A 22,314-nucleotide genomic window follows, 5' to 3' on the forward strand; every position below is an offset into this window, starting at 1 on the left:
GCACGGATAATTGAGTCGTTCTGATAACCATGTTATTTTGCCTTCGTTTTGAAACATTTGTATAGCATGTAAAAGTTGTGCACAGCATTGTCCAAGAAGCCAAGCCAAGAAGCCAAGTGGCTTTTGGCCCCTCATTTTAGAGAAACAAACTTGGGCATAGCTGGTTGTTTAGCAGAGGCCTTCAAATGAGTCTCCTGGAGTAATATTATTTGGCCGTTGGATGAGTTTAGCCATGATAGAACAGATCTAAACGTACTAGGATTATTGATTCCATTGGTGTTACAGGAAGGAACCCTATAGTCCTCAAATTTTGTAATAGCGCAGTTGCCGACAGTACCACATCTACTTGGAATATTTCTACCTAATTATCGTTTAGGAACTCCTTTCCCACTCAAACCCTTTCCCCCAGTACCACCCCCTCCCTTTCAAGCTCCCTCCTTCCCTGGACCCCATTCTGGCTAGGGCTTATCTGGGAGCCCCCGCTCCCCACTGAGCAGTCCCTCATCCTTCCTTTCCCCATCCTCCCTGTGTCACAAAAATACCACGGTAGCCAGATGCCATTTTCAAACATTTCAGAAGCAACCCAAAACAAACATTAATGGTCAATAGGGCACAAAAAAAGCTTAATTATTTCGAGCAGCTTCAGATTTCAAAGTTACTTGTCCAATCCTGCCCCCATCCACCCTGTGGACTGCTGGATGGAGTGCAGAAAGTCCCGGGCTTGTTCTACTGACTGGAAGATGTAAGCCTACCACTTGTAGAAAACTTTTAATTTGGACTGTTGAATTGTGCCTGCTGGCATTCTGGAAGCAGCTAATCATGCCTTTAAATTCCTTGCCAAAGAACAACTTGGGTTCTGGCTCTAATCAGTAAGGCTGAGCCTAATCATCAAATAAACCAAAACAAGTGCCAGTACTGATCTAATTTTCAAAAACTATTTAGTGTGAACTACACGACAAACAATCACTGTAGTCTCAGAGAAATTAATTCAATAATTTCTCTGAGACTACAGTGATTGCTTGTCGTGTAGTTCACACTAAATAGTTTTTGAAAATTAGATCAGTACTGGCACTTGTTTTGGTTTATTTTTTAAAATTCCTTGCGACGTCGTGCAGAAAATACCGACATATTGGAAAAAACATTAAAGGAAGCAGAGGAAAGTTTTTTAGCTATCCTGCGTGCTTTAAATCTCCCGAACACAGCGCTTCACATCAGGACTGGACGTGATCACAAGAGACTTGAGCGATCCACAGGCCCGCGGGAATTCGGCAATGGTCTCCTGCCTGCACGTTTGCTCCTTTCCGCAAACGGTAAACTATGAGATGGTCGGGAGCGCCAGTTGGTGAAATGGACCCCTGGCATGCGGCGGCTTTCCAGCAGTTGTTGGAACTGCTCCATTTTTCTGTCCTTCCTGAGCTCCAGCTCTCAGCCTCTCAACAAGCTATTGTGCCTACAGCAGGAAATTGGAACGGCAGCTTCTGGAGAGTAAACCTGTGAAGTGTTACGGAGGCAGCCTACGTACTCACGGGTGCAGCTTGCAGCTCCCACAGTCATCTCCTCAAATTCTCTGGCGCAAAACTACAGGACAACTCAAGAGATTGATTATCAGGCCAATGAGCTAGCCAAGAAAAAGGAAGGATGGAACAACTCTTGAACTCTCAAGGGGAGAGTTTATTCAGGACCAAGAATCGGCAATCCCCCCGGAGGCTATTATAGATGGCTCTCCACTATCAGAGACACTTTGCCTCGACCTATCTAATTGCAAGGAGTCTGGTTCACCAGCAATGGGAGAATGGATCAAGTATATTTCCAAATAATTCTTCAGAGATAAAGCAGCTTCAAATGTATCCCTTTTTCCTTAATACTAAATAAGTCACGCAAGGAAGGTAGCCAGTCGTCACCAAAAGACAATCCAGCTCCTGATGCTCAGGCAAGTATAGAGTGTCCAAATTAAGCATCTACTGCCCTGCATCGCCTATGATATGGGAAAGCTTGCAGGTAAAAGACGTAGGTACTCTGAGAACACCGACATCAATATCTGAGCACTGGCGAGCCCAAGTACAAGTCCAGAACCTTGCAATAGGGAATCCCAGACTGCATCAATTAACGCGGTCCTTCATCAGATCCTAGGGGAATTACAGCAAATGAAAATCTCCCAATATGAGGCGCACAAAAGAAAAGTACTGCATTTAAATTGAGTTCATACTAACATGCAGCAGCATAGCAAATGGATCTCGGATTTAGAGGACGCCAAACCTCACCAGGAAGATCTATCAGATAAATTACAGGCTGAAGTGGCAGACCCTAGATGAAGATCGACTATGCAGAAAACAGATCACCCCACTCGAATTTAAGGTTCACTGGGAACCCTGAAGGGCGCAAGAATGGTCAGACAGTGGCAAACTTAATTTGGGATGTTATTTCTAAATGGGTGTACCCTCAAAATCCTACATAAAAAATGGATCTAACAATTATGCAAGCTCTTCGTGTTCCTGCCGCCCAACCTACCAACGCAAAATATCCAGGGGCAATCGTAGATAACTTCAGAGACTTAAGGATCAAGGAGCGTATTCTGGCCAATGCCATTAGAGATAATGCATCTCAGACTACTGAGAAACCAATGGCTTCATGTTCATTGTGTAGGAGCTCTGAGGGCTTCCCTTTGTACATTCAGGCCCTCTGATGATGAAGGATGGGAAAAAGTGTAATCTATTTGAGCATTCTTGCTATACCCACAGCTGAAGGTGGGAGGTCCTAGCATTGGCAGGGAAGGAATTTTGATTTTTGATTCCATGGTCACAAAGACATAAATCACTAACCGCTTGCATCCTGGCTTATTTAGCAATTGTGTTTGGATTATTTTGATAGTAAACTGGTCTTTTAAAGCCAATTTCCAGTGATATAAGATGGAAGTGATGAAGAAATTCATGTGCATGTGCTAGGTCTCATGATCTCCTGTCAGAAGTGTAGCGCTTCCATGTAGCTATCAAGATTGTTCTTCGGTTCAAACTTCTACTGCGTATCCATCATCTCAAGTGAAATGGGACATGGACAATAAAGAACACAAATGTAGGGCTAGCCAAACTGTGCTGGAGCTATTGGCCGTTTCTGAAGGCGAGTCATATAGAGAACCACTGGATTAATGATCTTGTTGACGGAGTACAGTCCTATGAATTTCCCAATACCATCCCTTCAAAAGTTATTTGCGGCAAACAAAATGCTTTCCACAACTCCATGTCCCAGCACAGCACTTAAACGGTGCCCTTATTCCCTTAACCTTGGTCTTGGTGTACTAAATTTCTTCAATCTGATTCTGGGACCTTAGCGGCGCCATCTGTTAGCAATTATTGCGGGACCTCCCGCAAGGTAAACGCTGCATGTTCCTGCTCTCGGCCGCACTCCCCCCACCCCTCCCACTTGTTGCTACTTCTCATTCTGTTTCCTGCTCTTTGTCAATCTTTGTAAAGCGCACTACTCATCCATGAGGATCTCAAGGCGCTGGGGGGAGGGGAATGCTGCTACTGCTCGAAAAGCCAGGTCTTGAGGAGTCTTCTGAAGGTCATCAGGTCTTGGATCTGCCGTAGGTGGATGGGGAGGGTGTTCCAGGTCTTTGCAGCGAGGTGGGAGAATGATCTGCCGCCGGAGGTTGCTCCTCGGATGCGGGGGACTGTGGTGAGGGAGAGGTCGGTGGAGCGCAGCTGGCGGGTGGGGGTGTAGAAGCGGAGTCGTCCGTTGAGGTATGCTGGTCCGGTTTTGTGGAGTGCCTTGTGTGCGTGGGTGAGGAGCTTGAAGGTTATCCTCTTGTTGACGGGGAGCCAGTGCAGGTCTCTCAGGTGGGGTGTGATGTGGCTGCGGCGAGGGATGTCGAGGATCAGTTGTGCAGAGGCGTTCTGGATCCATTGAAGCCTCTTCAGGAGTATGGCCGAGGCTCCTGCGTAGAGGGCGTTTCCGTAGTCCAACCTGCTGCTGACGAGGGCCTGAGTGAACGTTCTTCTCGTTCCGGTGGGGATTCACTTGTAGATCTTGCGGAGGGTGTTGAAGCAGGAGGAAGAGACAGCGATGACCTGCTTAGTCATGGAGAGGGTGGAGTCGAGGATGATCCCTAGGTTGCGTGTGTGGTCGGTGGGTGTTGGAGCTGTTCCCAGTGCGGTCGGCCACCAGGAGTCATCCCAGGCCGAAGGGGTGGATCCGAGGATGAGGACCTCCATCTTGTCCGAGTTCAGCTTCAGTCGGCTGTTCCTCATCCATTCGGAGATGGCCTTCATTCCTTTGTGGAGGTTGGTTTTGGTGGTGTGGGGGTCCTTGGTGAGGGAGAGGATCAGTTGGGTGTCATCGGCGTAGGAGATGATGTTGAGGTCGTGCAGACGGGCGACCTGGGCGAGCGGTGCCCTGTAGATGTTGAACAGCGTTGGGCTGAGGGATGAGCCCTGGGGTACGCCGCAGATGATCTCGGTGGCTTCGGAGCGGAAGAGGGGGAGGCGGACGCTCTGTGTTCTGCAAGAGGGGAAGGAGGTGGTCCAGTCCAGGGCCTTCTCTTGGATCCCGGCATCGTGGAGGCGTGTTCGTAGTGTGCGGTGGCAGACCGTGTCGAAGGCGGCTGACAGGTCCAGGAGGATGAGGGTCGCAGTTTCTCTCGCGTTGTCCCTACGGCTTGTACTTTCGCTCTGCTCTGTCTCCAGTCGCACTGCTTTTGGTCTCTTCTCTCTCCGCTCTCCTTAGTCCTGCAATCTGTCGGTTCTTGATCCATGCGTTCTGTGCTCGTTCTTGGTGCTCTTGCAGCCCTTTCTCCTATGTCTCCTCATTTTCAAATACCCTGTTCATTCAGTTGGTGTGTTCGTTTGCTTTCTCCATCCTGACTTTAAACTCGCCCTCTTCGTTGTAGGTGTTGTGCTTCTGTGACCAAATTTCATAGGGGAACGGAAACTGGGATCGGAATTTAAACAAACGGGTTTAGAGGCAAGGATTGTTTTTAAACTGTGACGTAGTTGAGTAGTTCGCTCTTTAAAATGCGGTTTGCTGTAGGTTGGTGTTTTACTGCCTGGAGCTCTATTGGCACCTTTTTGTTGTCCGAAACCCACTTTATATTGTGAGTGTACTAACACAAGAAATGTAAGAGCCGAGTGAGCAGTGACTCCAGGCGCTAGCAAGGCGAGTGCTCATTTGAAAGAATAGTTTGTGTCACGGTGATACATTTACATTACCTGTTTATGCCATAAAAGCATGGTTATCTCTGCCCCAGCAGCTGACAGCGGGTATGTGGCCACCGCACGCAACCTTTCCCAGAATCCTTCTCACGTGCACAGGCTCATTAAAGTGTCCTTGTGTAACGTAACTAGAGCTTATGTAAAGTGCTCCAAAACCTTCGGGTCGAGTTTGCGCTATATAAATAGGTTTAAAGAAAAAAGTGAAATGACCTGCCCCAGTTCCAATACACGGAGAGGCATACTGTAAACAGCGGTGCAGGTGGGGCCTGCAGTTTCGTGGCGCGTTGAACCACAGCCCTGTGAATGCAGCGCATCTAATGCTCCAAGCACAGCCCTGTGAATGCAGCGCATCTAATGCTCCAAGCACCGCCCTGCGCGTGCACCAGGTAAAGTTTGTAAAGGTGGGGGTGGAGGGTGCGGTGTTGTTGCAAGGGCAGTTTCATAATCGGGCAGAAGAGCCTAACTATAGTAGAGAGGGGAAAGGCGCAGGTGTACAGCGGATCAACGGCTAAAACACATTGACAAAGCCAATACATTTGGCATAGGTGAAACCTTCTGGCTTTGCCACTCTAACTATTTTGGAGCTTTTTTGCAGAAACTTTTCAAATTCTAATTGCTTTCAAACAAAGCCTTTGCATAGCCATACAGAAAAACAAAACACAACTAACAAAACAATGTATTGGATTTAAAAAAAACTTAAAAAACACATTAACCGCATCACACTACGCACATAATTAATATCATTACAATTTCTTTTGTTTTTGGGTGGGGGTAAACTTACAAATACCACCAACATACACACCAGCAAAAAACACTACACACATATACCAACAACACACATCATATCACAACTCACCATTACATTCCACAGCATGCCACTGCCCTAACGTCACTACACTAAGCACAACTTGCACACAAACTTTACAGTATTAAACACAGCAGCTACATTAATCTACAACATACCTTAAAACATTGCCAATATCTCTGGCTAAACACTTCTAAGGTCCCAAAGGCGAGACCTATTGGCTATGCCAATGCTTGATTTCTTATGGGGGAGTATAAACAACAGGCGGGTGGAGGTTGGAAAATAGCACCTTAATTACGACCCGAGCAGTATACAGATCCTTGGAAAGAATCAAAAGTTGCCAGATTCAAAGGGCAGACTGTGGTGATGCTCAGTGATGCTGACGTGATGGTGCTGCACTAGTGCTCAGGTGGGACTGAGTGATGCCGTGTTGGTGCTGTTTTGAGTTGATGCTGAACTGATGCTGAAGTGGTGATGAATTGCTGCTGAGGTGGCGCAGCGCTGGTGCGGACGTGGGGCTACGCTGGTGGTGGTGCATTGATGTGGATGTCGTGCTGAGCTGAAGTTGATATGGGGCAGAGGTGGTGCTGCGCTGTTGAATAGGTGGTGCTGTGCTGGTGTCGAGGTGGTGTTGCACTGGTGCCGAGGTTTTGCTGTGCTGAGTTAGTGCTGCAATGGTGGTGATGCACTGATGAGGAGGTGGTGCTGTGCTAATGCTGAGATGGTGCTGTCATGAAGCTGAGGTGGTGCTGTGGTGTTACTGAGTGATACTGAGGTGGAGTATCAGATGACATCAGGAAATATATGAAATGAGTGGGCTCAGAAACAGGCTCCAGCATTTCATACAGAAACCAGGTGGAGTGGGATATAAATTCTACCCTACATATCATTTCTTCATGGAGTGAGCCCCTAATACAGGCTCAATTTCCTCTGAAACCAGAAGCAAACGTCAACATAAAAGCTATCTTAGATCAGTTACAATATTAGAGCAATAGAACAGCTGCAGTTGTACAATGAATGGAAACTCCTCTGTTCCTTGTTTCAAAACCTAATCGTTTTAGATTGTAGTCATTTAAACTCACATACATGGTGTTGCACTGGTGCCGAGGTTTTGCTGTGCTGAGTTAGTGCTGCAATGGTGGTGATGCACTGATGAGGAGGTGGTGCTGTGCTAATGCTGAGATGGTGCTGTCATGAAGCTGAGGTGGTGCTGTGGTGTTACTGAGTGATACTGAGGTGGAGTATCAGATGACATCAGGAAATATATGAAATGAGTGGGCTCTGAAACAGGCTCCAGCATTTCATACAGAAACCAGGTGGAGTGGGATATAAATTCTACCCTACATATCATTTCTTCATGGAGTGAGCCCCTAATACAGGCTCAATTTCCTCTGAAACCAGAAGCAAACGTCAACATAAAAGCTTTCTTAGATCAGTTACAATATTAGAGCAATAGAACAGCTGCAGTTGTACAATGAATGGAAACTCCTCTGTTCCTTGTTTCAAAACCTAATCGTTTTAGATTGTAGTCATTTAAACTCACATACATGCTCCCACGCTGTACAAAATTCTCATAGCACAGAACCTGGTGTGGAAAAGATATGAAAACACTGGACATTTCTAATGGGTTTTTAAGTCAAAAATTAGCACCTGAGAGTGAGTATCTATGCATTCTCTCTTTTAACAGCTTTCAACTTTGTTTTAAACAATTGCCCATGGGCTATAAGGATAGTCCTGGCTTATACAGCAACCATAATGGCGATCTTGCAACCAGATCCAAAGGCGCTATTTTATATTGATGACATTTACATAACAGATGATGACTTAAACACACATTTGACAAGAGTCGACCGGATTGTTAACAATACTGACCACACACAATCAAAAATGTAAATCGTTTACTTGAATGCGATTTCTTTTTGTATGAATTATCCAAACAGGCAAGAGTCTTGCACTGGACTTTCTGCAGAAGTGCTGCCATGCAGCCTCCGAATATGTTAATAAAAATTACAAGCATTTACGGGATTTCTTAACTTTGGGAGACTCACATGCCACATTTTGCTATGTGAGGTACACTCTTGTAAACCTCAATTTAGCCCATGTTTTCTGACAAACAGACTGAAAAACACACAGCTATCTTGTATGGACTACACGCAGAAATGTTGGGACAAAACAAAGCTAGGATTAGGATTACTCATTGCACTTAAGGTTACACTTATATAGTCTACAATAAGTGGCAGACATCCTATTGCTTATAAATCACAAGTCCTCTAAGGCTGAAGCATACATCGCTTCCCGAGCAAATTCTTGCTGCAGACAACAATTTTAAAAGGCAAGCATTGGTGCATGAGAAATTTATCATTATAATCTCTCCCGTTCCTACACTACAAGCGGCAACAAAAGCAAGTAAACCTAAAGCTCAAGCCTCTACTTTATGTGCACTGGATGTGAAATTTGAATATGAAATGGCTCTCCTCAAGAATTCCTCCAATATGCACAAAGCATACCACCAAATTCTCATATTTTACTCCTAGAGAACTATCTGCACAGCCTGCAGCTGATACAAAACAGAAATACTCTGCAGCTTGCACTGAGGTGCAAGGAATTTGTAAAGTCAGCAAATTGCAGCTGCTAGACATACACACTAAAATTTTAGGTGACTGCATAAATTCCTAGCACTACATTGGACGGATCACACAGATCCTACTCCAGTTAGTAAGCAAATTGGCGCCTGAACAGATTCAAACATTCAAAAGAGAAATGAATGAAAAATTCACAGTTGTATGGAAAGGTGGCTGTATTACAATATAAGCTTCAATTGGTCCATGGTCAACATAACATGCTCATCAAAGTGAGTGAATTCACACTGAAACTGTGCAGCTGACTTAGCCACAAAGGCAGAGTATCATACTTTTTAAACTAGCCGATCTCAAACGAAAATCGACACAGATATTATGTCTGGGAATCACTAAACACTTGAAGGTGAAACTCCTCCCAATGGCTTTTGAGGTAAGTACTCCTACGCCCTCTGTTCAGAGAACACTCCAATGGTATCTTTATCTGGAGTGGGAGATAGAATACCTAATGAGCAGATTAGACTTGATTTAATTAAAGCAGCTCAAGAAGGGTTAGTGTCTGCCATACTTACCTAAACATTCTAGGAGCTATGTGCGGCAATGTAACATTTGCCAACAAAATAAAAATGTTATATTTCAAGACCAGTACCCGCTTGGTGTAATTTATCTAGATTATACCAGGCCAATTATACCAACTAATCGATGTAAGTATATATTGGTGGCTACTGATTCAGGCTCCTTATTCCAATTGCTTTAGCCACAAAGAAATGCGGATGCTTGAGCAGTCATAAAAGAATAGCCACTAGTGCAGTTTATACCTTTCATTTAGACAATGGTCTTGCATTTAACGCAAAGGCATTCAGGGATGCTAGGTCTGCTCTGGGAGTATGCCTGCAATACTCACATTCCTTTTGCACGGACAGCAATGGGATAATAGAGCATGTCAATGGTACGCTTATTAATAATCTAAAGAGGTACCCCGAGGACAGGGAAATATTTAGTTTATTTGCAGAAATACATGTAAAAAAGAAAAGGATTTTTCTTTTCATAAAACCCTCCCCCACCCGGGTTTCCCCTTGGTGGCATGCTTCATCATTGTGTCCATCCCTGCCCTCTACAGACAGGGGAGTGCTCCTACGAATACGTGGGAGCACTAAATTGTAAAACGATTGGGTGTACCTATACACCTAACCACCTATGATGAATTTGAAGGGAGCGTTTTTGTGTGTGCAAAAGTAAAGAAAACGGTTAAAAATACCAAATTAGTGGGTCCAAACACAATTTTATTTCCTACCCCCAAAATAGTACACTAAAATCTGGGGAAGTGTGGGAAAAACCCTAGGTGTTAATTTAATATCTATCGTTTCTCTTTTGTTGGTCGACTAGTTTCATGCCTCTCCCCATGGCATTTCATCAGGACCTAGAAAGGAGAAATGATGTTCCCACTCCTGGTGTCACGCTAAACACAATAATAATCAAAAATTCAAAAGTATACATACAGCACCAAATTGGCCTGCGTTTAAATATCAAAAAGACCTGTAAAGATATGTTATGTTACGTTATAAATGCAAAAACAACAGTTGATGGACAGAATGCAGAACAATGTCATACATTCACCCCAGTAGAGATCTGGGCCTAAATCCATCGTTTTTTTGCTCACCATGCCATTCCAGTTTGAACCCAGCCATATGCATATCAGTCTTGACCATGTGCCTCATGGGAACAGTCCAGCCCGAACTGCCAAGCCAGGTCCTCCCTGGACTGGAAACAAGCATCCTAGGACCAGTTTCGGGGTTTCACCCTTCTTCAGCCAGGATAGCTTGATTCCAGTGGCATGGAGAGCACGGGAACCACGACTGGTCATACCCGTCCCACTCGGGGTGACAAATGCAAAAACAACAGTCGATGGACAGAATGCAGAACAATGTCATACATTCACCCCAGTAAGTGGTGTGGTGAGCAAAAGAATGATGGATTAAACCCAGACTGGGGGTGAATGTTTGCATTGTCCAGCATTCCGTCCATCAATTGTTTCTTTTGCACATGTCGCCCTAAGTGGGAAGGGTATGCCCAGACATGGGTCCCGTGCTCACTACACCACTGGATTCAAGCTAGCCTTGCTGAAGAAGGGTGATGCCCTGAAACCGGTCCCAGGATGCTTGTTTCTGGTCCAGGGAGGACCTGGCTTGGCAGTTCGGGCTGGACTGTTGCCACAAGGAACAGGGTCAAGACTGATTTGCATATGGCCGGGTCCAAACTGGGGTGCTGTGGTGAGCAAAAGAATGATGGATTAAACCAAGATCCTTGTGACTGGGGGTGAATGTTTGCATTGTCCAGCATTCCGTCCATCAATTGTTTCTTTTGCATATGTTAGGTTATAAAGCACTTGTATCGCGTACGGATACTCAAGAGTGTCCCGGCGCAGAAGCCTAATCCAAGTTAGTTAAAAAGCAAGGTCTTTAACTGCTTTTTAAACAGTCTGAGATCCTGAGTGTTTCAGAATTCGTAGGGACGGGCGTTCCATGCTTTGGCAGCCCTAAAAGACATAGAGCTGCCCCCCATCCGTGTAAGATGAAATCGGGGGATGACTGCAAGACATAATGCGGCTGATCGCAGTTGTCTTCGGGGGACGTAAAATTCAAAGCGTCTCCTGAGATAAGGGGGCCCAAATTTGTATAGGGCCCCGTGGGCAAGAGCGAGTGCCTTAAACTGAACACGTTGATCCACGGGAAGCCAGGGCAGATCCCGAAGATGTTGCTTTGCGCTAGATCTGCCCGAGATGCCCAGCAACACTCTTGCTGCCGCATTTTGAATGATTTGCAGCTTTTTTAGCTGGTATCCCGGCAGGCCAATATATAATGCATTAGCGTAATCTATACGCGACAGAATGAAGGCACGAGTCACCATTTCCCTGGCCGGTCTAGGCAATAATGGCAGGAACTTCCTGAGTGCCTTCAGTGTGTCAAAGCACACTCCGGCTAATTTTTTTATCTGCACAGAGTACCGGAGGTCCTCAATAAACCAGACCCCCAGATTCTTGACCGGACTACCAACTAAGTTAGGCCTGGGGAAGTCTGCAGGCCAGAGTTCTTCCCTAAATTGAGGGGGAAAAGAGCCATACAGGAGAACCTCAGATTTGCCCTCATTGCATTTGAGCAGAGCCCTTGCAAGCCAGTTAAAAACGTCTGAAAGGCAATTCCTAGCTAGATCAGGGGACAAATCCCTCTCCTTCCACGTAAAGAGGAGCTGGGTGTCATCTGCGTAAGCTATGATCTTAGCTCCCAGCTCCTCTGCCAGATAAATTAGAGGCGCCATGTAGACATTAAAAAGGAGGGAGCTCAACGTGGAACCCTGCGGAACTCCCGTGGTAACTTTTCTAGGGGCCGAGGAAAATGGGGGCAGCAATACCTGCCGTGTTCTGTCCTCTAAGAATGATTTAAGCCAGTACCAAGCTCAGCCTGAAATTCCAATGTTTGAGAGACGGGCCAAGAGTTGGCGGTGAGGCACCATATCCAATAAAATCAAGGCTACTCTGCGGCCTGCATCCAAACATTGTCTTATAGCCTCCGCCATCTCAACAAGGGCAGTCTCTGTGCTGTATGTGGCCCTAAATCCTGACTGGGCTGGGTGGAGGGCACCAGATGATTCAACAAAATTGAAAAGTTGTTTAAAAACTGCCTTCTCTCACACACTTTTACCACAGCCGGGAGGAGAGAGATGGGCTGGTATCTAGCTAGCATAGCAGGATCTAAGGAAGGCTTTTTTAACAGCGGAAGCAGTTTAGCCTGTTTCGATTCGAGTGGAACTGTGGCGGTCTGAAGCGACAGGTTAATGATAGTGTTGACCTCAGAATTAACCACCACGGCTGCTACTGCCAACTGCCTAGCTAGACAGGGATCAGGTGGTGAACCCGATTTCAGGGATTTGAGAATGGGCAGTGAATCACACAGGGGAATGGGTAAAAAAAAACGTCAAAGACGCAAGAACTGAGTCAGAGACCAGGGCATTCTGAGCGGGGAGCCCCGTCTGCCCTTCGGTGCTAGTTCCCAAACTGTCCTGGATCCTTTGGATCTGATCTATAAAGAAACAGGACAGCTTCTCACACCAGGAATTGGAAGCAGGGAAGGTTATCTGCTCCGCACAAGGGTTCTGAAAGCTCTGGACAATCGCAAAAATTGAATTCGAATTATTTTTGGACTGAACAATGCGCTCTGTGTAGAAGTTGCTTTTAGCCTTCGTAATGGTAGCGTAGAACTCTTTCTGAGACATCCTTAGCACTGTTTTAGCTAATGGGCAATAAGCCATTCTCCAACTGTGCTCCAGTTTTTACAGGATTGTTTTAACTCCTTGAGCTTGCTAGAGTACCAGGGTTTGGAGGGGACGTTTTTTACTCACTTATTAGCGAGGGGGGGGGGGGGGATGATCCACAGCCTGTGAGATCCAACTGTTAAAACTCCCTAAGGCGCAGACCAAATCCTTGGAAACTGAAGGGAGAGTGTCAGACAAAACTTTGCAAAGCGCGGAGGGCTCTATTCTTTGAGATGGTCTGCATTGGAGGGAACGCGTGGCAGAGTGCGACGCCTGAATGGTCCATGAAAAATGGATTAAGTAATGATCCGACCAAGAGACTGGGAGAGGTTCCTGAACGCGTAGAGGGAAGTTGGAGCAGACAAGATCTAAGGTATGTCCCCCCCTATGTGACGGGGCACTGATCCATTGAGACAATTGAGCCAAATTCAACGAATCACTAAACTCTCTCGTGTCACTAGCCCCTACACATTCCAGATGAATATTAAAATCCCCAAGCAGGAGGAAATTCGAAAATTGCAGAGCCCTCTGCACAATAGCTTCATCTAAAATCATTAAAAAAGAGCCAGAAGGGCCCGGGGGCCGGTATACCAGGGTGCCCAGATCTCTGTACTGGGGTGAATGTATGACATTGTTCTGCCTTCTGTCCATCAACTGTTGTTTTTGCATTTTTCACCCCAAGTGGGAAGGGTATGCCCAGACGTGGGTCCCGTGCTCTCCATGCCACTGGAATCAAGCTATTCTGGCCAAAGAGGGGTGAAACCCCGAAAACGGTCCTAGGATGCTTGTTTCCAGTCCAGGGAGGACCTGGCTTGGCAGTTCAGGCTGGACTGTTCCCATGAGGCACAGGGTCAAGACTGATTTGCATATGGCTGGGTTCAAACTGGAACGGCATGGTGAGCAAAAAAATGATGGATTTAGGCCCAGATCTCTGTACTGGGGTGTATGTATGACATTGTTCTGCATTCTGTCCATCAACTGTTGTTTTTGCAGATGGATAAAGAATGGCACTTTCATCTTTCATCTAGGTGAATTTTGATATATTGTTTTTCTGGAGTTTAGGCCATAGATCAAAAATGCTAGATGCTTGCCCTGTGAGCAGTCATACTAATGGGTTGGCTTTTAATAGTGAGGGAGAAGTAGCTGTTCTTGGTTTGACTTCTGACTTTGATGTCTGTGGAGCGCATTGGCTCTTCTTTTTGCACTGCGGGAGGTGGGGGTGGGGGGGTTCCTCTTGTTCTGCCCGACCTCATTATTTTGGGAGGATATTTGGGTACTTTTCTCGCTGCCCCTCGGTTAAGTACACTTGCTGGCTTCCCTTGCAGAGCCTGTGATAGGAAATAAAGCACTTTAACACTTTGTTGCAGTTGCAGTGCCTAATTAGCGGAAGGGTAAGGCTTTTGCAGGGATAATTACAGTTGCTCCATGGCTAAGGGCCATATAGCCTTATGTCTTGGTTGGGTGTCTTGGTCAGGGGACAAATGACAGCCGGATGACAGACAGACCTTGTATTTAGGCACGGATCGACTCTGCAGTGACCACCTACTCATCACCGCACTCACCCTCTGCTATGGGCTATAGGTTTTAAGTTTTAAACTGTAAATTGTAAGTTCATCTGGACTTCTTGATGCGCACAAGTCTTTGGATCTTGGATCCACTGAGATTCTATAGTGCACTGCCCCTCCGAACTGCTGGAAATGGCTTTGCCCATTCGGTCAGGGTTTGGCAAGGTTCCAAAATGTAAGGAGTGCTTGGGGGTTCTTCGCCGTTTATTGGTCTAATGAAAGGAGCTGCTTAATATTGCATAGGACCGCTTAAGCACTGGTGAATGTCCTGGAGACCAAAGGCAGAAGGTTCAGGTGCAGATGCCGATGGGCAAGTAGGTGGCATGAGGTCGGAGCAGGATGAGCCAGGGGCATGAGCAGGGAATAAAGGGTGAGCTCCTCATCGGGGCAAGCTGCACCGGCCTAACACTGGCCATCTCCGCCCCAGGGGGAAGCTCCGCAGGCCTACCCTTACCTCTGCGCTGTTTGAAACGCATCCGCCGCCGTCTTCGTCACCCCGTAGTTAGCTGGGCACGGTTTCCCCCCTGTTTCACTCTACAAAGAGAGCTGCTGCCCCTCCACTAGCCACCGACCTCCAACTGCCAAAGCAGCAGTAAACCGCAGTAAGCGGTGAAAGGCGGAAAGTGGAGAGTGAAGACATGGAGAAATGAAGCAACAGCCTCCCATGGCTTTGCAAACCTGCGGATCTCACGTCAGCGTCAGGCGTAGTGGCTTGTGTGCTTTATCATTGTGCACCTAAGACCTTTGTGTGTTCTTTGGTTAATTGGATCTCCTACTCCTATTGTCTAATCAAGCTTCAATATATTTGAAAACACAAAATGCGTGCACGTGAGCTTGTGCGTTGAAGCCATAAATTCCTTTAAGCTTGCTAAAAACGAGTTGACCTTTAACTGGAACCCCTTCAAATTATTCTATTATGTTCTCAAGTGGACTCTTCACCTCTCTTGTCCGCATGCGACTTTTGGTCTAAACGGTTCTTTCACTATGTATGGCTGTGCAACACTTTCTGCTGGTGTCTGCTGTTGCGCTAGGTTTTCATATTTCACATTTTCTACAACATACCTCCCGCCAGTTGATATTTCAACTACTGGATCTAAATCTTGTTCTACACTTGCACTAGGTGATATATATTACCCTGAGAATCTACTACATGTGTGAGTGTCCTAACTAGAAACATCCCTTCCGCATTTGCACATATTCTTCTAGAAGATGCTGGGATCAACTATACAGCACAATATATTAATATAAGAACCACAATGGTTGGCAACAAGGCTCCCAACAGTCCTGACACCCAAGATTGCAGTAATGCCAACCACCCACTAAACCAATTATCTGGGGCACCTCCTTCATCTACCGTTTTCTTCAGTAGATTATGCAGTGTCTCTATGGCCTCAGATAACGTTCCCTTATCCGTATCATTCACAGGGATATAAGTACAACACGCAGTTCCAATTTTTTCACATACCCCTCCTTGCATGGCCGTCAAAAGATCAAGTACATAACTGTGCTGCATTACCATCATTCTCATTACACACAGCTCTTCCTTTATGGCATTAAATCCCTCTTTAGTAGCATTTATAGTCTTGAGAAGTTCTCATTGAGTTTTCTGCAGCCATCGAGCTGTTGCTTTAGCCTGAACAGTGAGCATCGCTGAACAAACGGTACTCTTGGAGAACATCACTCCTGATGTAGCAAGGTCATTGGACGGCTCATGGAGTGGTCATGCAAAGCTCACAGATGATTCCAGGAAATACCAAAACAGGAGCATGCAAGGTGACAATCGTACAGAGGCCTTCCAAGTTTGGTGGCAAATCGACATACAGTAGTTCTACACACTGCCAATAATAGTCCATGAGGCTGAAGATTCCCCCCCTGCATGTTGGAGTTATCTATTGAAGTCTTACAATGAATGTTCTGTCCTACATTAACAGTGCCATTTCCTCTGTAACCTAAAGAAACAGTAGTTAGTCTCATGACTGTCTGAGGACTTACTGTGTAACATGCAATGTTCTCGTCTCAGATATGTGCATGCTTCCCTATTGCATCCTGACTAACATCTGTGCCATTCTATAAAAACATAACCCTACAGGAAAATTCAATATCAAAATTCCATTGATCATGGATGAAGACGGACCCAGTGACTATAAATCCTAGCCTATATACACACAATCTGGGCATTAAGGGATTTACTAAATAGCGGTACACTCAGTAGGCGGGCGTGTTACTCCTAAAAATCCTAAATCTAAGACCATTAGGATTCAATATACAGCAGGATGATAACCTGTCTTCCTCATACGTGATATCTCATCTTTGATGTCCTGTCTATCTGTATCATAACATAGTCAAAGTCAACACATAGGTCAATAACATATGGTGGTAAGTCACACTCTTTAAACTTGAGGCGCGTAAACATATAATAAATAACAACCACTTGCTCCCATAACCTCAGAATACGTGTGCAACTACATAAAGAAGACGTTCTCTGTGAAAATTCCCTCAGAACTGCTTTTTGCAAAATCTTCATGTTAAATTTATGTTGCTCCTCTAAATAAGATGAATTTGTTTTAGTTTTGGTGGAAACCTGCTCAACTGAAGAATTATTACCCACTAGTAAACTAATTATTAGTATAAAAAAGGCAATTAATGATAATATTAACTCTAGATTGCTTTACGGTTTATTCAACACCATGATTTCTCTACAGTCAAATCAAACAAAAAACACAAATCAAAAATTATACTTGTTGCTTTAACTGTGCGAATTAGCAACGCCTTTCCTTTATTTCAATGTGAGCCCATTCGTTCAATTGACTCCAGATTAGAACCTACTCCCAGATACTCTCAAAGTACACACCTACTCTTCCACTAGAGCCTGGGGCCTAATATTTTCACAGGATACTCAAGATACAGAACATGAGTCTTCTGCATCTCGACATGTCACTTGAATTCAGTCAATCAAAAAAGTCTCTCAATCTTCCCTATGGTAGCAAAGGCATTTATAAAATTCTCCGTTAATTCTCAGTCTCATATGTTCGTGGGTCAAGCCTTCTGTCAGGAAAGTAAGTTGATTCAGAAGCTGAGTACCTTCGACTAGGCACTCTTTGTATCTTCGATCTTCTGAGTATATGTTGTTCATTATCACTTTGCTCACTTGTCTGTTTCTTCTCTGCTCGTTTCTGGGATGCATCCCTGTGACCCAAGAGCACTCAGTACTTTTTGGCTACCTTTCTCTCTTGTGCTCTCTTCTGGTTGAAGTGCTTGCACCTTTTGTGGGCTCAGGGTACACACCTTCGGTTTTAGCTGCTTGCTTCACTGTGGTAACTCCTGACTCATTCACCACAGGCTTTGCACTTGTCTCGGCGTGACTGTGAGACACTTGTGTGCAATCTTCTTCTCTCTCTGAACGTTCATTCTGTGCTGGAGTTTGACTCTACAAAAACCAGTGGTTGTTACCACTTCTTCACTGGCTTTTCTCAATCTCCTGATGTGGGAGGCATGAATCGAGTTCGGGAAACACCCGCACTTCACAGCAGTACTTGTCACAAGAATGATCTAGAAAGTCCTCGCAGAGGGTTCCAGACAGGACTTCCTGATGTCTTTCTTTGCCAGGACCCAGTCCCCAGGACCTAGGTTGTGTCACTGTTCTTTCCTTGAATGCACTGTTGCCAAATCAACCTGGTGAGAGACGGGATGCACCATGTCAGCAACTCCCTTACAGGAGTCAAAAAATCATGTAATTTGTTATGTTCACAAGACCAGCTGCTGGCACAGCATGAAGTCTCATGGCTCTCCCATCAGTATTTCATCAGGGAAGCGTTCAGTCCTCCATTCACAAGTACATCAGAGGCTTGTCAGAAGCAGTGGAACAGCGTCAGGCCATTTCAAGGAAGTGGACCCACACTCTTTGGCTAGTCGAGACTCCAGCATCCCGTTGACTTGCTACACAATCCCAGACACCTCAGGCCTGTAGTTACAATTAAACTTCTGTTCCACCTGCTGTGCTACACAGTCATCTTATTACCTCATTTTTAAAGTGAAACCCACGATTTGACTCCGGATAAACCATTAAGCCGAAACGAGGGATCTATTCCCTCAGTAGTAATTTGGCCATTAGGAGACTGTCACTCCTGGCCAGGTAGGCTTCAGACCAATGCAAGATGAGACAGACTATCACCAAGATATAGTGGAGTCTACTGCAATGGGCATCGGCACAAAATCCATTTGCATCCTATTGGAAGGACCACTTGATATTTTTTTGTTACTCATAGTCACGACTGTCCGACTGTCCGACTGTCCTCCTGCCCGCAATTAACTGCCGGAAGGTAAAGCACTTATGGCACAAACTCTGCAATGACACGAAGATTGGGATTGTACCAGTAGATTGTGAAGAGACTAACCATAGCGTCCCTTCCTATATGAGTAAGACTTTTAAAATGCCTTTGTCTCATGTCATCTGGTAGGACGTGTCTCCCATCTGTCAAAACCAAACCTCATCCTGTTTCTTTGCATATCATGACTTCATGGACTTTTTCTTCTCTGCCTCTTGTGCTTCGGACTCAATAGCTTTTAGTTCTTCACATGTATCAGTAGCGATTAACATCATGTTTGAAACTGTACAACTTTCAGATTTACATAAGTCTTCCTTACTGAATGTGCAGTACTAAAGAGCGCAGTACCTTGCCATCTCATCTGCCTACCGGTTTCTGCCCATCACAAATCCACTCTTGTGTGCTAAACAATTCACAGCAGCTACTTACCTATTATGATGTATCATGATGTGGCGCAGTATCTCTTCTTTCGGCCTTACCAGTGGGTTTCTGGCGGGTCTTTCGAACACACTTCTCTTTTAGTGCTTTCAGTTTCTTTAAGGGCCATTTTGAGGCTAGAGCGGGGCTTGGACTTCACACTCGCCAACTTTGACCTGTTTCTCATCAATTTGGGTGCAGTGCACGTGGCCTGCACAAGCAGTTTGCTGTAGCGTTGCAAACTCACAGGGAGAGCAGTCTTGTTTCTTTGGGGCACATGTTGCCTACTCATCAACAGATGAAGTGTCCTCCCCAGCTCTGGAGCATGCAAATGTTCAGTACAATAAGCTTTATTTAACACTTAGTCATAAAAGCGAATAAAGTGTAACAATACAACAATAAATAATCAAGATATTAAAGTATGAGAGCCAAAGCATCTCAGCATAGAAGAATAAAATGTGTTATACATAGAAACAACAGGTTTGGTCCTCCCCAAGGATGAAGAATCAAATTTAGTACATACATGAGATTAAAAAAACACAAGGGAAGTACTAGATGACAGCACTTTGTATAAAATAACAGCCGTACAACATTTTAACATAACAGTACCAGTTGCCACTATCAATGAGTGCAAGCACAGGCAATACAATTTAAAAAGGATCTTTGTCTTAAAAGTTACAAACGAATGGCCTAGAGCAACAATTAGGCCTTTCACCAAAAAGACTCTCCAATGGAACAATGGTTCTTGTCAAAAGTTGGCTATCGTGGCAAAACGCAAAGGACCGACTTGCCAACATTAGTACCGCTCCAAACATGCACTAGCATCAATTGCGCAAACACATTTGAACTGCAAGATTCCGGCTGCCTGGAGATACCTGGTGACCGTGTATATCACCAGCAATGGTGTGTCTGTTTGCAGAATCCTAGCAGGCACAAGGAGGCTCCTAACGCCCAGAGTCCTACACGGTGGCAGTAGCCATCTTTGCCCCTGCAAAACGTATGCTATGCAGAAGAATAAGAAATGGAGCATATCCTCAAGAGGGCCCTTTCACACCGGGTATTCATTACCCTAGTATTTTGCATTTGCCCACTTCGCACAGAAGGCCATAATAGGTAGGGACTGGTATCTAAATTACAGAAACAATTTCCTGGCTAAGGGGGGAGTAATCTCATCAATCGTGCTCTCAGAACTAGAGCTGAACTTAAACTCCAAGAAGTTATGGGTCAAGGTATCTCTACTGCTATCAATGGCGTCTTCATATACGCCCTGCCATACGCCCTGCCAATAGGCTGATTTAATTATTATATTGGAACCAGGGGTGAGATCCTCTGGTACTGCCCAAAAACATTCCAAACCCAGCTTCCTGCATGTGGACCTGATGTACTTGAACCAAGGTTTAGACTGAATATCAGGTTGGGCTAATCGATCATTAAGAGTAATTCCACAGATTCCTAGGGCTGATGAGGTCCAAATCTTTGCATCACTACATACTTATGTGGCCCCCACATTCACGAGGGGCCCAGTATTTCCTGCACGCCCTCTGTGAGCTCCTGCCTCTCCTGCATGTGCACCCTGCCTGCAACATTTACAAAACCAGTATGTCTGTGGCTTGTAACTTAAAAGTGCAACTGGACATTCTACATATACAGTCCCCACCCACCTTGAATAAATACAACAACCTTACACGAGTAATGGGTTCCTTCCCAACAGAAGAAATCTTATGAAATAGACACGATATACAAGGCCCTATCAAGTTCATGTCTATTTCATAACAATGCAGCATATCCGGGTGCAATTATAAACAACTGCGCTTGAGCGCAACTAAGACCCTACCCTCGCGCGTGCACAACAGTCACATGCTGTCTTACATGGTCGGATGGATCACGATTGGTGGAGTAATACGAGGGTCAAGAAACCTCATGGGAAATGTAGTTACGTTTTCCGTTTATGTTGATTGGCTGCTGTGTTTAATGAAGTAAAAGAAAGAGAAGCAACAATCCGAAGCTTCCGTCCTGATTTAACATGTATTTTAAACCACATCTCCGACCCCGTATCCACTGTATCAAGGATCAAAGGCCCATACTTTTTATACACACTCAGACAGCTTTTATGTACGCGGCCGAAATTAGTTTCACTTTCATTTTTATTAGCATGACCCAGCAGATGACGCAACTAACTCGAAGGTACCGCCCAAACTGTTTTCTGGTTGAAGTTATAACAAAACGACTTACCATGAGGCTCGCGATGTACAGCAAACACATTCTTCATGGTAATGACGCGGAGGCAGAAAATGGCAATCGTAGGTAAACTGTTCGCTGTTTGCGTGAATTAGTCTCCGATGGTTTACTTGCTAACAGTCTTCATGGCACAGCGGGTTAGTTTATTTATTCACAATGAATCACGCGTTTGCCCTGCCTCTCCATTTCGACTTGTGGAGCCGGAGAGGCACACTTGTATCCACAAAGAAAAAATCCACTGGCTGACTATTTCGCTTCCAAGTCGAAAATGGAGGAAGTAGGGCGTGTTTCGTATTTTCAGGGCGTGTTCACTGCTTTTTAGGTCTCGCCTGAGACAGCGCTTTAGCGCTGCTCTGGCGAGACTTATAGTAAGCGCGTTTTGGAAGTGCAAACAGTGGCTTTTCAGGCCTCCAAATACAGTGCATGTGCGTCGGCCAGGCGCACGCACCATTTGGAGACCTGAAAGCACTCGTTTGCTTTCACTTTCGCGGGCCGCACGGCCGCTTTGATGTGATCGCGATTACTTTCACACACGCACATACCGTTAATTAGTGCATTTAGGGCGAAAGATTGTCCATAATCAGCAGGATGTGCCGACGCAGAGGCTCGAACAAGGATCCCCAGCTCTCAAGTTCTCAGCTCTAACTGCTGCGCCACAGACGGTCTCTTACTCTCGGAATCCCTGTGTTCACCTTAAAGGGTCTGCTCTGATGTTTGCCCGGCCGCATCTTTGTTTTCTTCGGCGCGGCTCACAAATTCTAATTTTTCGATATTTTACTTTTTTCGTAAGCAGCATAGCACACTACCTATGCTCCGCTGGTTATTTTAGTAACACACATAGAGTCTTCCCCTCACCCTCCTCCAGGTTTCAAAGCA

At 45.4% G+C, this 22,314-nt stretch overlaps 1 protein-coding gene across 2 annotated transcripts in view; it reads right to left on the reverse strand.

Moving 5' to 3' along the window:
* TNFRSF14 (TNF receptor superfamily member 14) overlaps positions 1 to 21,729 on the reverse strand; it is a 368,403-nt gene extending 346,674 nt beyond the window's left edge. Inside the window, exon 1 of one of the 2 annotated variants that reach the window (XM_085609199.1) lies at positions 21,433 to 21,729. In XM_085609199.1, the coding sequence (XP_085465325.1) occupies positions 21,433 to 21,462 (30 nt within the window). In that variant the 5' untranslated portion in view covers positions 21,463 to 21,729. The remainder of the gene's footprint in view (positions 1 to 21,432) is intronic. The other variant, XM_085609202.1, reaches the window with a different exon arrangement.
* Positions 21,730 to 22,314: the final 585 nt, after the last annotated feature.

Source organism: Triturus cristatus, chromosome 1_2, assembly GCF_964204655.1.
Source record: "Triturus cristatus chromosome 1_2, aTriCri1.1, whole genome shotgun sequence".
Classification (NCBI taxonomy): domain Eukaryota; kingdom Metazoa; phylum Chordata; class Amphibia; order Caudata; family Salamandridae; genus Triturus; species Triturus cristatus.